Below are 13,205 nucleotides of genomic sequence, written 5' to 3'. Positions count from 1 at the left end.
TGCTATGTTTGGAGTGACAAAAGGAGTTTCAGAAATTCGTGTTTCAGAACGACGCACTGTTTGACCCTATTTGCTTCCCCTTCTTTCACATGACTAACTTCTTGTGACTCGCATTCTTCTAGCAAGCGAGTAGCTATCGTTAGTTTCTCTGTTTTCAATTGTCTATCAAATTGTCTGTAACAAAGGAGTCAAGTTTTGTAAAGTTACGAAATTTGAAAGTATTGTTGTCCGGCTGAGATGGCAACTTTAAATGTATTACTTTGAAGACCTGGAGAAAGACTGCGTCAACATCATTTGGAAGCAGCTTGATAGGTTGGGTAAGGTAAATGTCAGCCAGCTGGTAGCTTGCTAGACATGAAAATTCTGATTTGTGAAATTACGCTTCTAGCTAACGTTACATGCTAGTAGAAATACTTTGGGCTATTCTGTTCAGTGTGTGGTCTTACGTTTTTTAATCAAGCAGTCGCTAATTGCCACCGGTTGGTACAATAGCGAAGGCATGGCATATCAAATTATGAAAAACAGTAGGCCTAGCTATCTGCATTGTACCTTGCTACGATATAACATTCACAAGTAATGAATGCACTTGATTTATTAATCACCGGCTTTATAAAGGTAGGGAGTGTGTGGAGGACAGACTGAGAGAAGAAGAACAACCAATGGCAGCTATGGCTGAGATCATTGTGCCTGACTCAAGAAGGTGGGACTGTCACCTCTGATCTGAGGTTCTATTATAATTCATGCCCTTCATTGAATTCCTATCCTTTTTTTTCTGCCATACAATAGTCCCTACTTGGTTTTCTAATGTTAGTATGGGTATTTTCCACTCAGTCAGTTTCTTGGTGATTTGCAGATGCATCAACTTCTTCCTATATGATGGGTCAAAGGTCAAGGGTGAGGGTGACCCTACAAGAGCTGGCATCTGCTACTTCTATCCTGAAGAGGTAGGGACGTCAGAAGTGTGTATGTGTTCCCTAGATGAGATTATTGATACTGTGTATTAAGAATGATGACTTGATTGTATTAATGATCCCCTACCAATTGGATGAGTAGAGTGAAGGATGGTTCTTTGCCTTTGATTTCTTCCAGACGCCTCTGGATAAGCAGGAGCTGCTGTGTGGACAGCTGGCAGGCGTGAGCCGCTGTGTCTCTGAGCTCTCCTCCTCCCCTGTACGTCTGCTCAGGCTGCGGCGTAGCAAGTTCGCCATCCGCATGAAAGACAACTTTTTGTGGGTGAGTTGCGCCATAATCTTGTTACCAGACACTTCCGCCCGAGGTTAGTTGCACCGTAGCCTGGAACCACACCACACCACATCATAGTGCATAGTTGTCATATATGTCAAAGTCTATAACATATCTTCAGATGTTTGAGCAAAAGGTTACAGATAAGGTGCTATGGTCTTATTGATACATTCACCGATATCTCGGATGGATAGACTATTGTAATGAGAATGCTCATCCCCTAAACCGGTCTTTCTTTAGTGATGTTTTTGTCTATCCATCCCCTGTGTATATGTCATAATTACTCTCCATGTTGCCCTCCCTCAGGCCTTAAGCTGTTCATTGGAAATACCAGACGTCAGTATATGTGACTTCTTGGATCAGCTGATAAATCTCTTTAGTTTCTGTAACGGCCCTATCCGCCAGAGCTACCAGGTACATTCATCTCTAACACTTAATAGTGATGGGAAGTTTGCGTATTTTTACTGACTGGTCTTTTCGACTCATTCAGTCAAAATAAGAAATCTTTCGACTCCTTTCGTTCATTTTAATCAGTAATGCCCAGAACACGCAGGACCTCCTACCGGCGAACGATGAACTGAAATGTCGTCAGGGCCGGTTCCCCCGGTGGCCCTAAGCGACTGCTTATGTCGCTTATGCCTGGAACCGGCCCTGACGACGTGAACGAGAGGCTTGTAGAATCATGACTGTTGAGTTTTCAGTTCATCGTTCGCCGGTAGGAGGTCCTGCGTGCCCCCTATGGTGAACGAGATGTGACCTCCAGCGCCCCCCCCCCCATTGATTTTGTTAGCCATTCTCACTCAGATATCATATTAACATGGCATAAGTCATTACAAAATGTGTAGAATTGCATGAAATTCATTTTAAAATAAAATGATCTCCACCGTCAAGAAGGGGGCCACTAAAATTTCTGCCGTAAGGTGGGGAGTCCCCCAACCCAGTCTCGCTTAGGGCCCCTAAAAGGCTAGGGCCGGCCCTGCATGTGGTTCACCATAGGATGCTTATTGGAGCTGTCATTTGTGACAGACATGTAAAAGTGTGCTTTAAACAATGTACATTTGTTGATTACTAGGAATACAAATAAGATTATTTCTTCATACGTTTGAAACGAGGTCTACTTGTGGGCGCAACCGGACTAGATTCTGAGCTACTCTTGGCGGAAAGCATTGCTTGACTGCCGTGAGGGTGATAAGCATAATATTGTCAGAACTGCAGCCCTCCAAACTATTCGTTTTCGAGTGTGTTGAGCAGAGGCTGTGTATGTTTTGGTTCTGTAAAGCTGTGTCCATCATAACATTCAATAAGCAATTCATTGAATTAATTATTGAACCATGCAATCAATTATCAGTTCTAATAAACATGTCATTTTGCTCTTTATGCTGCCTACAGCATGGTCTGTTTTCCTTCGCGTAGGCCTATATATGACAGACAGTTGGTAGTCGGATCGCGTCTCTGGAGCTGCTGAGCCAGAGGAGCATGTATCAATCTTGTTGTAGGACTCATTGCGGCCAGCTGATCAAACGAAATACTAAAATGAACGAGTCACTCAGAAAAATCGAGTCAGTAAAAAGAGGCGTTCAAAAATAAATGAATCGTTGCGAACTGCACATCACTAACACTTATCTTAGCTGTGTACAGTCGTGGTCAAAAGTTTTGAGAATGACACAAGTATTGGCCTTCACAAAGTTTGCTGCTTCAGTGTTTTTAGATATTTTTGTCAGATGTTACTATGGTATACTGAAGTATAATTACAAGCATTCCATAAGTGTCAAAGGCTTTTATTGACAACTACATTAAGTTTATGCAAAGAGTCAATATTTGCAGTGTTGACCCTTCTTTTTCAAGACCTCTGCAATCCGCCCTGGCATGCTGTCAATTAACTTCTGGGCCACATCCTGACTGATGGCAGCCCATTCTATGCTTGGAGTTTGTCAGAATTTGTGGGGTTTTGTTTGTCCACCCGCCTCTTGAGGATTGACCACAAGTTCTCAATGGGATTAAGGTCTGGGGAGTTTCCTGGCCATGGACCCAAAATGTCGATGTTTTGTTCCCCGAGCCACTTAGTTATCACTTTTGCCTTATGGCAAGGTGCTCCATCATGCTGGAAGAGGCATTGTTCGTCACCAAACTGTTCTTGGATGGTTGGGAGAAGTTGCTCTCGGAAAATGTGTTGGTACCATTCTTTATTCATGGCTGTGTTCTTAGGCAAAATTGTGAGTGAGCCCACTCCCTTGGCTGAGAAGCAACCCCACACATGAATGGTCTCAGGATGCTTTACTGTTGGCATGACACAGGACTGATGGTAGCGCTCACCTTGTCTTCTCCGGACAAGCTTTTTTCCGGATGCCCCAAACAATCGGAAAGGGAAATTACTTTACCCCAGTCCTCAGCAGTCCAATCCCTGTACCTTTTGCAGAATATCAGTCTGTCCCTGATGTTTTTCCTGGAGTGAAGTGGCTTCCTCGCTGCCCTTCTTGACACCAGGCCATCTTCCAAAAGTCTTCGCCTCACTGTGCGTGCAGATGCACTCACATCTGCCTGCTGCCATTCCTGAGCAAGCTCTGCACTGGTGGTGCCCCGATTCGGCAGCTGAATCAACTTTAGGAGACGGTCCTGGCGCTTGCTGGACTTTCTTGGGCGCACTGAAGCCTTCTTCACAACAATTGAACCTCTCTCCTTGAAGTTCTTGATGATCCGATAAATGGTTGATTTAGGTGCAATTTTACTAGCGGCAATATCCTTGCCTGTGAAGCCCTTTTTGTGCAAAGCAATGATGACGGCACGTGTTTCCTTGCAGGTAACCATGGTTAACAGAGGAAGAACAATGATTTCAAGCACCACCCTCCTTTTTAAAGCTTCCAGTCTGTTATTCTAACTCAATCAGCATGACAGAGTGATCTCCAGCCTTGTCCTTGTCAATACTCTCACCTGTGTTAACGAGAGAATCACTGACATGATGTCAGCTGGTCCTTTTGTGGCAGGGCTGAAATGCAGTGGAAATGTTTTTTGGGGATTAAGTTAATTTTCATGGCAAAGAGGGACTTTGCAATTAATTGCAATTCATCTGATCACTCTTCATAACATTCTGGAGTATATGCAAATTGCCACCATAAAAACTGAGGCAGCAGACTTTGAAAATTAATATTTGTGTCATTCTCAAAACTTTTGACCACGACTGTACAGCAATCTGTCATATCCATATCATGTCCTATTTTCACATAGATGTGTGTTAATCAAGGAATAGTTTTTTGCTAATGCTAAATATGCCTCCCTCTGATTTGCATTGCTTTAAGATGTACAGTCAGGAAGATTTAGCTGTTCGATGGACCCGGTACCTCTCCCACTTACAAGGAGGTGCCACTGAACTGCACCACATCTTCAGTGTCTTGAGCACCATTGACTCTACACATGTAAGTAATAAGAAGTCTGTTGGGCATGATATCGGTAAGGTTTGCTACCTCAGATAATATCATACGGTTGCTTATTTTATTAAATTCACTCATACAATTACTATGTATTCTATCTATTTCATTTATCTTTTTAGTTGATTTACTTCTGGCCTAGCCTGGCAATTATTTCCTTGTTTCATGCATGTCATTTTGATTCTCAGATTGACCCACTTCTCCTACTCAAGGCTGCCCTCATTCTGCAGGCCTGTCAACGCTGCCCCCTTGTGTTAGCTGGTTGTGTACTTTACTGTGGGAGGTAAGCGGTCTGACCTTTGCAGCAGCAAAGTGCTGGAATAGTTAACCAACGATTAGAACCAGACACGAACTGTATATATAAACGTGTCTTTGCTCCATAGGGTTGTCAGCACACAGATGCCCCCTGATCTCACAGTGAAAGTCATGGTTCATGAAACGGAAACATACAAACAGGTAGATAACAATGGCTGATAATTTAGGTGCTTCTCTCATTTGAGATTTTAATTTTATCTTGTGATCATCTTAATTAGTTGAGATTCGTTGGGTTGTTGTATTATGCATCAATATCTTAATACAAAAGCTATACTTAAGATTGTTTTACAAAGTCAGCAGTTTGTTTAGTCACAGGCCTCGCCATACATTTTTGCATATGCTTATATATTGCTCTAGGACCAGAGACCCAATGGACTGAGTTCCTCCAGCTCTTCTGGCAGCACTCCTCTATCTAGCCCAGTGACCTCCACCACTGTGTTCCTGACCGCCACTGAACTACAGTATCTCCGCTCCTCTCCCGTGGACAGAGAATCCAGGTACTTCACCCCCCTCTGAAAGAAACCCCCCTCCACTGTATAAAGTATATCCTTTTCTGGTAAACAATAACTAGTGTGAGTTACAAGATGTTCCGTCCTGATACAGTAAGCTCAAAGCCAAGTGAAAGTGAGCGTTAGACAAGGTTGGAATGGTTGCCACCCTGATATGAGGGTAAATCGTTGAGCCTCTGTCTGTCCTGCAGATCCCAATCTACCCAATCTACTCCAAAGGAAGTAAACCGACCTAGGAAGTCCCGCCTCCTGTCAAGAACCCTATCTGACACACCAACCACTGATCTGCTTGACCCAGACCCCACCCACTACGCTCCACTATCCCTCCATTATCCCTCCACCCCCCAGTCAACTATATCTGATGAGTTGCTATTTAGCCCAAGTCCTTCATTTCACACTCCTGGCCCTCTCAGTCCTTCACCTATCAAGGTCGCTCCAAAGACCTCTGGTCATACCTTGTCCAATGGAAAGCTGTCCCATAAGGTGGAGGAAGGTGTCACAGGAAGTTTGTACGACCACAGTTTTAACAGCATAGATGGTGGGAGAGATGAGTCAGGTCTTGCAGGAGGAGGCAGGTCAATGCAAAACAAGGACCTGTGTCACGTCAGTGGACAGAATGGAGGTAGTATTGTACTGGGTGGAGAGAAAGCTGGAGCCCTCAGGTTCAGAGGTCAGGAGTCCCCAGAGCCTGGCAGTCAGAGGATGGGGAATGTGGCAGAGAAGGAGGTGTTTAAGGAGAAGGAGGGACAGGGGAGTAAAGGTTTACTGCAGGCTGACACTTGTGATGTGCCCCCCTACTCTTCTTCACCCTGTGAGAACTCTATAGAGGCCCCTCTGCTCCCCATGTCGTTGTACCAGCACAGGGTGAGAGGGCTGGTACTGGCCCTACTGGTGGAGCCAAACTTCCACAGCGACACTGCAGCCACGGAGGAAGTGGTGAGGAACCTTTGGGGAATATGGGAGGGATATGAATGTTTGTTCATGCATGAGTGTTCCACAAGAGTTTCCTCCTTTTGGACCACCACCTGTGTTCAACCGTTATGAAATTAAATGTCTACTATTGCCCTACATGTTAGTACAGCAGTTTGATATTTGGTCTACTGTCTCATCGTGGTTTATGCTCAGTATCACAGCAGCCTGGCATCTTTGAACGGACTGGAGGCACATCTGAGGACCACTGCTCCAGGGGCCCCCGGCCCACATGGACCATACACCTTTGCACACTTTGACTGTATACAGAACACGCTCACAAGTGAGGCTCTAATATTCTCAGAATATTCTATACTTATTTTTTCCACCTTTGTCTGACCCTTACCTTTTCCCTCTCTCTCTTTGTCTGTTTTTGTCTGATATTTATGGAACCATGTCTTTCAGTTTCCCAGTGTTGACCTTACTGTTAGAGTGAGTAGTAAGCTCCGTGCTTTGCAGTAGCTGATTGGGATGTTTTGTGGCATTTTGTGTTAGCTGATTTGGATATTTTGGGGTACTTACCGGTCATTTGAGCAACTAGGGCCCTGTACACGATCTCAGGCTTTTTTCTTGCATGGTTGATTGTCCTCCATGTTTGTGTGGTATTTGTAACGAGTGACTGCTGTGTGTCCCTGCAGCCAACCTGTCTGGCAGGCCAGGGGGAGCCCAGGAGTGTTCCTTTGTGAGAGCCACATCACTGCTCCACTCGCATTTCTCTCACACTGAAGCTCTGCAGGAGGCTATTGTCAGGTCAGTATGACAAGCAGTGATGGAGGGGGCTCTCACCATTCGTTACTCCTCAAGCCAGATAATGGGGGAAGGGGAACAGAGGCCATCATTATGTCGTTTGTATTATCTGAAAAGATAAGTCCTTGAGTGTTTTGGCATTGAGTTGTATGTATAATGTTTATACACAATGTTTATACCACAGGAGCGCGGGTACAGCTGTGTACGGGACCCGCAGTGTGGCCCAGGAGACGTACTTCCTGCAGCAAGGTGGAGCGTTGAGAAACTCTGGTATTCCTAACCACCAGGACAGCGCTTTCTCTCTGCCCAGCAAGGCCCGACACAGATTAATGAAACATGGGGTAAACCTGCTCTGACTGACCGTGGCAAGGAGAGTTCCACCAGCACCTTTCTCTACTCAGTCACTGCTCTGAATATGATCCTATTTAAATTCAGTTCAAACACTGTACTTACACTGATCCTTTCTGCCAAGGTAATATAAGCACTCTAAAGAATTATAGGAAGTTGGATGTATTTAGCCTTTTCTGTTATTGCGTGGAGTTTAAGAAATGTCTGCTTTATCTGTAATGTCGTCACTTGTCTGCTTTGCTGCATGGTTCTTTCGCTATCTTGGTCAGGTCATTATTGTACAACAGAATGTGTTCTCAATAACCAACCTGGTTAAATAAAATAAGCTATTTACCAGAATTGTGGTCAAGTCCTACACTGTGTTGTGTTAATGTGCACAGGGCCATGGTCTTTGTCAAACTGCAGACATTTTGCACAATATATAATGAAATTCCAAACCAACACACCACATGAGCTTATACAGAACAAGTGGTGTTGTGTAACAAATACTTAATGTACCAACTTCATGACATGGCTGCTGGGTTTCCTAATCACTGTAATCCTCTTCGTTTGGATGAAGAAAATCGGCTACCATTGAATCCTTTACCACCACCCACAAATGGGTTTTAATCATGTCATACCCATAGATTACATACTGTATGTAGAAGAAAAAAAACTATTTAATTACAGATATCATGTAATTATTGTGTACTCTTGGATTTCCTTATGGGGTTGATTTTGATCATCTACTCAAAAGCCATTGCATAAACTCAATGTGATACTCTGAATAATAAGCACATCAATGCTTTTCCAATAATATCATATTTACAAAGACTGCAGTTTGCTAAAAATGAATGGCTGATTCTTGAAAAAAATATTTTTGTCAATACATCTTGGTCTTATGGCAAGCACTTTTTCTTCCAAGTAAACTATTTCAAATGCATGTATTCTAATGTGGTTATTTACAATAAATCCACCGATGTATGGATGAATTAGTAAATTAACTATATGTTAATTGTCTTGTCTAAATAAGCTGCACATTGTACTCTAAATTATAGGGGCCACCGTGGTCCCTATAGTGCCATATGATACGGCGCCCGCAGCACTTTACCAACACTAAAGTACGAACACCAACCCAACTTGTTATCATGGTAATTATATTGCTTTGGGTAAAGTGGAGGAACAATGACTCAATGTAAGTTGACATGGAATGTAAGATAATTTGGGACTGGATAACATACAGGACTGTCTACGTGCGAAATCTATCCATATAGAAAATAACCTCGGTTTCTGTGCCTTTTGTGTGTCTTGTAAATGATGGTCTAAATATAGTGTAATTAGGGTCATTAGACACGTAGCTGAATTTGAATGACTGGAGTAGGTGTTCTCGGGGTGCCTTATTATGCAAGCGAATTTTATGGGCCAGTGGGGTGCTAATGGTTGGTTAGGGGTACGAACAAAACAGGGGGTGGAGAAACATAATTAAAATTCTAAGTGGCAGAATGTCCGGCCATTTTCAGCGTAAGGGCATACCCTTTAAACCACGGAGATAAGCGGTCCTTTTCAGAAACACTGCACCACTGGACGGAGCTGGTACAACTCTAGTGGAGCACTCCAACTACGGACCCACCACCATGGCTTTTACCGCCTTCTCTTGGATTGCCTTAATTTGTCTATCTATGACTACTCATTTAATTGGAGTACAGTGTCGCGCGGTTAAGGAGTTACTGTCAACGTCATCCGCTTTTCAGGATGGACACAAGACTTTACACACAGATATCTTGAGACGGTGGCGACGGGAGAGCGAGGCGACACAGCGGCAACATTGCGCACTGTTGGCAGTGCCTTGGATGGAAACCAACGCGCTCCCGATGGATTTGGCACAGCTACATCGTCTCCGGGTGCTTTCAATGCCCCAAGGAGGTTTACGGCGTGCAGTCTTTCCAGAGCAACCGCTATTCCGTTTTGTCAGACGGGTCTATCATTGCTGTCAGTTACGTTTCCATTGCAGAGGCGTCAAGGGGATTCAGGGTCGTATCAGTGGAGGTAGGAATCTAAATCCAGTCATTTGAAGTAGATTCTCAGCCATTTATTGTGCCAACTCTTGGACTAAGTAAGTAGGCCTATGTAGACAGACATACAATAAAGAATCTCAATTCAAAGTGCTTTTTAGACTTGGGTTTTATAGAAAATAACATTCATTCTAGTGAGGAATGGGGCCACTGTCACATTCTGAGTGGTACTTCTTTCATTTAGGCCTTACATAATGATTTTATTTTTCCCACTAGATACAGACATGGAGTTCCTTCTCAGTCAGGATGTTCTGTCAGTGACAGTTATGAGAGCTGAGATTCATCTCCATGTGTTGAATCCTCAACAGCTGAACATTGAGCCTGTTCTTTCCTACATGGCAAAACGCAAGCTTCCCACACGGTAAGAGTCCTGGTTGACATGATTGCACACTTACTTAGCTGTATTACCTCAACTTTTTATATAACTATATTCCATATCTATGGAAACTGAAAGATGTGATTATGAGGCTAAAGTACTATGGTCCTGACTCCACTGTTAAACTTTTTATTCCACAGATACAGTTTGTGGTCAAAAGATAACGTTCTGGAGCTTCAAGTGGATCTGCTGTTCCTATTCCAAGGTCTTCAGGAGGCAGCTGGTGGTGCCATAGGGGGGCCAAGCCTAGTTGACATGCGGAAAGTGGGGGAGCTTTCAAGTGGGGGTTCACGAGAAAGGCCAGGAGCTCCATGGTCTCTGCAGGATACCAATGCTGATCTGTGGGGGGAGGGGCTGGGCCCCCTGCTGACCAATGCAGAGTTGGGCCTTGCCCTGAACTGTGACATGGGGGGAGTGGAGGTATCTTGTGAGCAAAATGGAGTCCACCTATTACACTCTCCATTCATTGCTCTCTCCTACAGATAAAGATGACACAAACCAGGATTGTACACACTATCACATTTTACCTTGTGTTGCTCCATAACCCCATCTCCATGTTGTCTCTACTGTCCTTAAGTCTATGAAGTTGAATTTATTTTTCTGAGGGCAACAACTTTGATTATTGTTATGTGAAGGCAGTGGACGTGATGTGTTTTCTACCAATTTTTGGCTCAATAATCAAATTTTTTATATATATTTTTTATGTTATACCCCAACATGTATGGGGTTCTGTGCACTTCAGCAAATGCTTGTATATATTAACTTATCTGTAAAGATGCAAATATTGTATATAATCACATATGTTTATTGGAAATGTGTTTGTTTTTCTTTTATTGAAACTCAATCTTATTAAATTTGCGAAACTATGGCTGATGTGTCTGTCTCTCTTTTTGCATTAAACAAAAGTTGTTCATAATAGGGTACAGTGCTACATTGTGACAACAATCTCATTATCTTGTATTTTATGTATGTGTGCTTCTCTTGTTGTTTTCCCAGTTTTTTCACCTGCAGTTTTCAAGCAACAGGTGGGGGTGTTCTCTCTCAGCTGACAGTGTACTATTTACCAGAGAAAAAAATAATGACCTTCTCTTGCTAGGCACAAGTTTTGACAGTTGGTGTGAAAAAAGCAGTGGAAAAAGAACTCCACCTGGACTACTAAATCATGAGAAACCAACAGCTAGCAAAAACATATATGCTGAGTTGTTGACACTTAATTGGCCATGGGGTGGCTAATAAGAAATTGCTATGAGTTATAAATGAGGGAAAAGGAAAAATAAGAAAAAACACGTCAACAACTTAAACTCAATTTCATAATACAGTCAAACGGGGAAACGTTGCATATAGAGGTAAAAATGTCAATAGTATTACAGTAGTAATATATTATGTTGGCAGAAGCCAAGCAAAAGGGGTCTGGACTGGTTTTGATTAGAAAGGATATTTGTATTTATTAAGGATCCCCATTAGCTGCTGCCAAGGCGGCCAGCATGTCAACACTTCTTACAAAAACAAGTAGTGATGAAGTCAATCTCTCCTCCACTTTGAGCCATGAACGATTGACATGCATATTATTAATGTTAGCTCTCCGTGTACATTTAAGGGCCAGCCGTGCTGCCCTGTTCTGAGCCAATTGTAATTTTCCGAGGTCCCTCTTTGTGGCACCTGACCACACGACTGAACAGTAGTCCAGGTGCGACAAAACTAGGTCCTGTAGGACCCGCCCTGTTGATATTGTTCGTTAAAAAGGCAGAGCAGCGCTTTATTGTGGACAGACTTCTCCCCATTTTAGCTACTGTTGTATCAACATGTTTTTACCATGACCGTTTACAATCCAGGGTTACTCCAAGCAGTTTAGTCACCTTAACTTGCTCAATTTCCACATTATTTATTACAAGATTTAGTTGAGGTTTAGGGTTTAGTGAATGATTTGTCCCAAATACAATGCTTTTACTTTTTAAAATATTTAGGACTAACTTGTTCCTTGCCACCCATTCTGAAACTAACTGCAGCTCTTTGTTAAGTGCTGCAGTGATTTCACTCGCTGTAAGTAGCTGACATGTATGGTGTTGAGTCGTCCGCATAGGGTACAGTTTTTGTCAGATTTGCCTTTTCGTAGCAGGTTAGGGAAACTTACACAGCAGTTTAGGATAATTAGGTTAAGGGTAGGACAAGAGTTAGGGTTAGCTAAAATGTAAAAATATATACACTGCTCAATAAAATAAAGGGAACACTTAAACAACACATCCTAGATCTGAATGAATGAAATAATCTTATTAAATACTTTTTTCTTTACATAGTTGAATGTGATGACAACAAAATCACACAAAAATTATCAATGGAAATCAAATGTAATCAACCCATGGAGGTCTGGATTTGGAGTCACCCTCAAAATTAAAGTGGAAAACCACACTACAGGCTGATCCAACTTTGATGTAATGTCCTTAAAAGAAGTCAAAATGAGGCTCAGTAGTGTGTGTGGCCTCCACGTGCCTGTATAACCTCCCTACAACGCCTGGGCATGCTCCTGGACAGTCTGTGGTGCAATGTGGCTTTGGTGGATGGAGCGAGACATGATGTCCCAGATGTGCTCAATTGGATTCAGGTCTGGAACGGGCGGGCCAGTCCATAGCATCAATGCCTTCGTCTTGCAGGAACTGCTGACACACTCCAGCCACATGAGGTCTAACATTGTCTTGCATTAGGAGGAACCCAGGGCCAACCGCACCAGCATATGGTCTCACAAGGGGTCTGAGGATCTCATCTCGGTACCTAATGGCAGTCAGGCTACCTCTGGCGAGCACATGGAGGAATGCCACCCCACACCATGACTGACCCACCGCCAAACCGGTCATGCTGGAGGATGTTGCAGACAGCAGAACGTTCTCCACGGCGTCTCCAGACTCTGTCACGTCTGTCACATGTGCTCAGTGTGAACCTGCTTTCATCTGTGAAGAGCACAGGGCGCCAGTGGCAAATTTGCCAATCTTGGTGTTCTCTGGCAAATGCCAAACGTCCTGCACGTTGTTAGGCTGTAAGCACAACCCCCACCTGTGGACGTCGGGCCCTCATACCACCCTCATGGAGTCTGTTTCTGACCGTTTGAGCAGACACATGCTCATTTGTGGCCTGCTGGAGGTAATTTTGCAGGGCTCTGGCAGTGCTCCTCCTGCTCTTCCTTACACAAAGGCGGAGGTAGCGGTCCTACAGCCTCCTCCACGTCTCCTGATGT

At 43.6% G+C, this 13,205-nt stretch overlaps 2 protein-coding genes across 5 annotated transcripts; both read left to right on the top strand.

The window, feature by feature from the left end:
- The first annotated feature begins 12 nt into the window (after positions 1–12).
- On the top strand, positions 13–7,891 carry hps4 (HPS4 biogenesis of lysosomal organelles complex 3 subunit 2). Of its 4 annotated transcripts, none has more exons than XM_041862355.2 (13): positions 13–317; positions 620–700; positions 854–944; positions 1,090–1,233; positions 1,549–1,656; positions 4,536–4,652; positions 4,853–4,947; positions 5,048–5,120; positions 5,337–5,476; positions 5,680–6,424; positions 6,614–6,740; positions 7,096–7,207; positions 7,389–7,891. In XM_041862355.2, exons 2-13 carry the CDS (start codon positions 660–662, stop codon positions 7,558–7,560), a joined length of 1,965 nt encoding a protein of 654 aa, XP_041718289.2. In that variant the 5' UTR covers positions 13–317; positions 620–659; the 3' UTR covers positions 7,561–7,891. The 4 variants fall into 4 exon arrangements, with proteins under 4 accessions (XP_041718289.2, XP_041718285.2, XP_041718288.2 ...); XM_041862351.2 differs by having other exon boundaries at positions 616–700; XM_041862354.2 differs by having other exon boundaries at positions 13–322; positions 616–700.
- Positions 7,892–8,934: 1,043 nt separating this feature from the next.
- On the top strand, positions 8,935–10,807 carry si:ch211-170d8.2 (uncharacterized protein LOC571755 homolog). Its single transcript, XM_041863544.2, has 3 exons — positions 8,935–9,577; positions 9,820–9,964; positions 10,120–10,807. The coding sequence occupies exons 1-3, from the start codon at positions 9,166–9,168 to the stop codon at positions 10,463–10,465; spliced, it is 903 nt and encodes a 300-aa protein (XP_041719478.1). The 5' UTR covers positions 8,935–9,165; the 3' UTR covers positions 10,466–10,807.
- Positions 10,808–13,205: the final 2,398 nt, after the last annotated feature.

The sequence above is a fragment of the Coregonus clupeaformis genome, chromosome 18, assembly GCF_020615455.1.
Source record: "Coregonus clupeaformis isolate EN_2021a chromosome 18, ASM2061545v1, whole genome shotgun sequence".
In the NCBI taxonomy this organism is placed as follows: Eukaryota; Metazoa; Chordata; class Actinopteri; order Salmoniformes; family Salmonidae; genus Coregonus; species Coregonus clupeaformis.
The sequence above is the reverse complement of the archived record's forward strand: the minus strand, read 5'-3'. Positions and strand labels throughout refer to the sequence as shown.

Bases quoted from the DNA above. Each gene is read 5' to 3' on its own strand.
- hps4 (XM_041862351.2), top strand. From the start codon at position 251: ATGTATTACTTTGAAGACCTGGAGAAAGACTGCGTCAACATCATTTGG. The intron at 4,948-5,047 runs GTAAGCGGTCTG...TTTGCTCCATAG, and splicing joins TGTGTACTTTACTGTGGGAG to GGTTGTCAGCACACAGATGC. The intron at 6,741-7,095 runs GTGAGGCTCTAA...GTGTCCCTGCAG, and splicing joins TATACAGAACACGCTCACAA to CCAACCTGTCTGGCAGGCCA.
- si:ch211-170d8.2 (XM_041863544.2), top strand. From the start codon at position 9,166: ATGGCTTTTACCGCCTTCTCTTGGATTGCCTTAATTTGTCTATCTATG. The intron at 9,578-9,819 runs GTAGGAATCTAA...TTTTCCCACTAG, and splicing joins TCAGGGTCGTATCAGTGGAG to ATACAGACATGGAGTTCCTT. The intron at 9,965-10,119 runs GTAAGAGTCCTG...TTTATTCCACAG, and splicing joins AAACGCAAGCTTCCCACACG to ATACAGTTTGTGGTCAAAAG.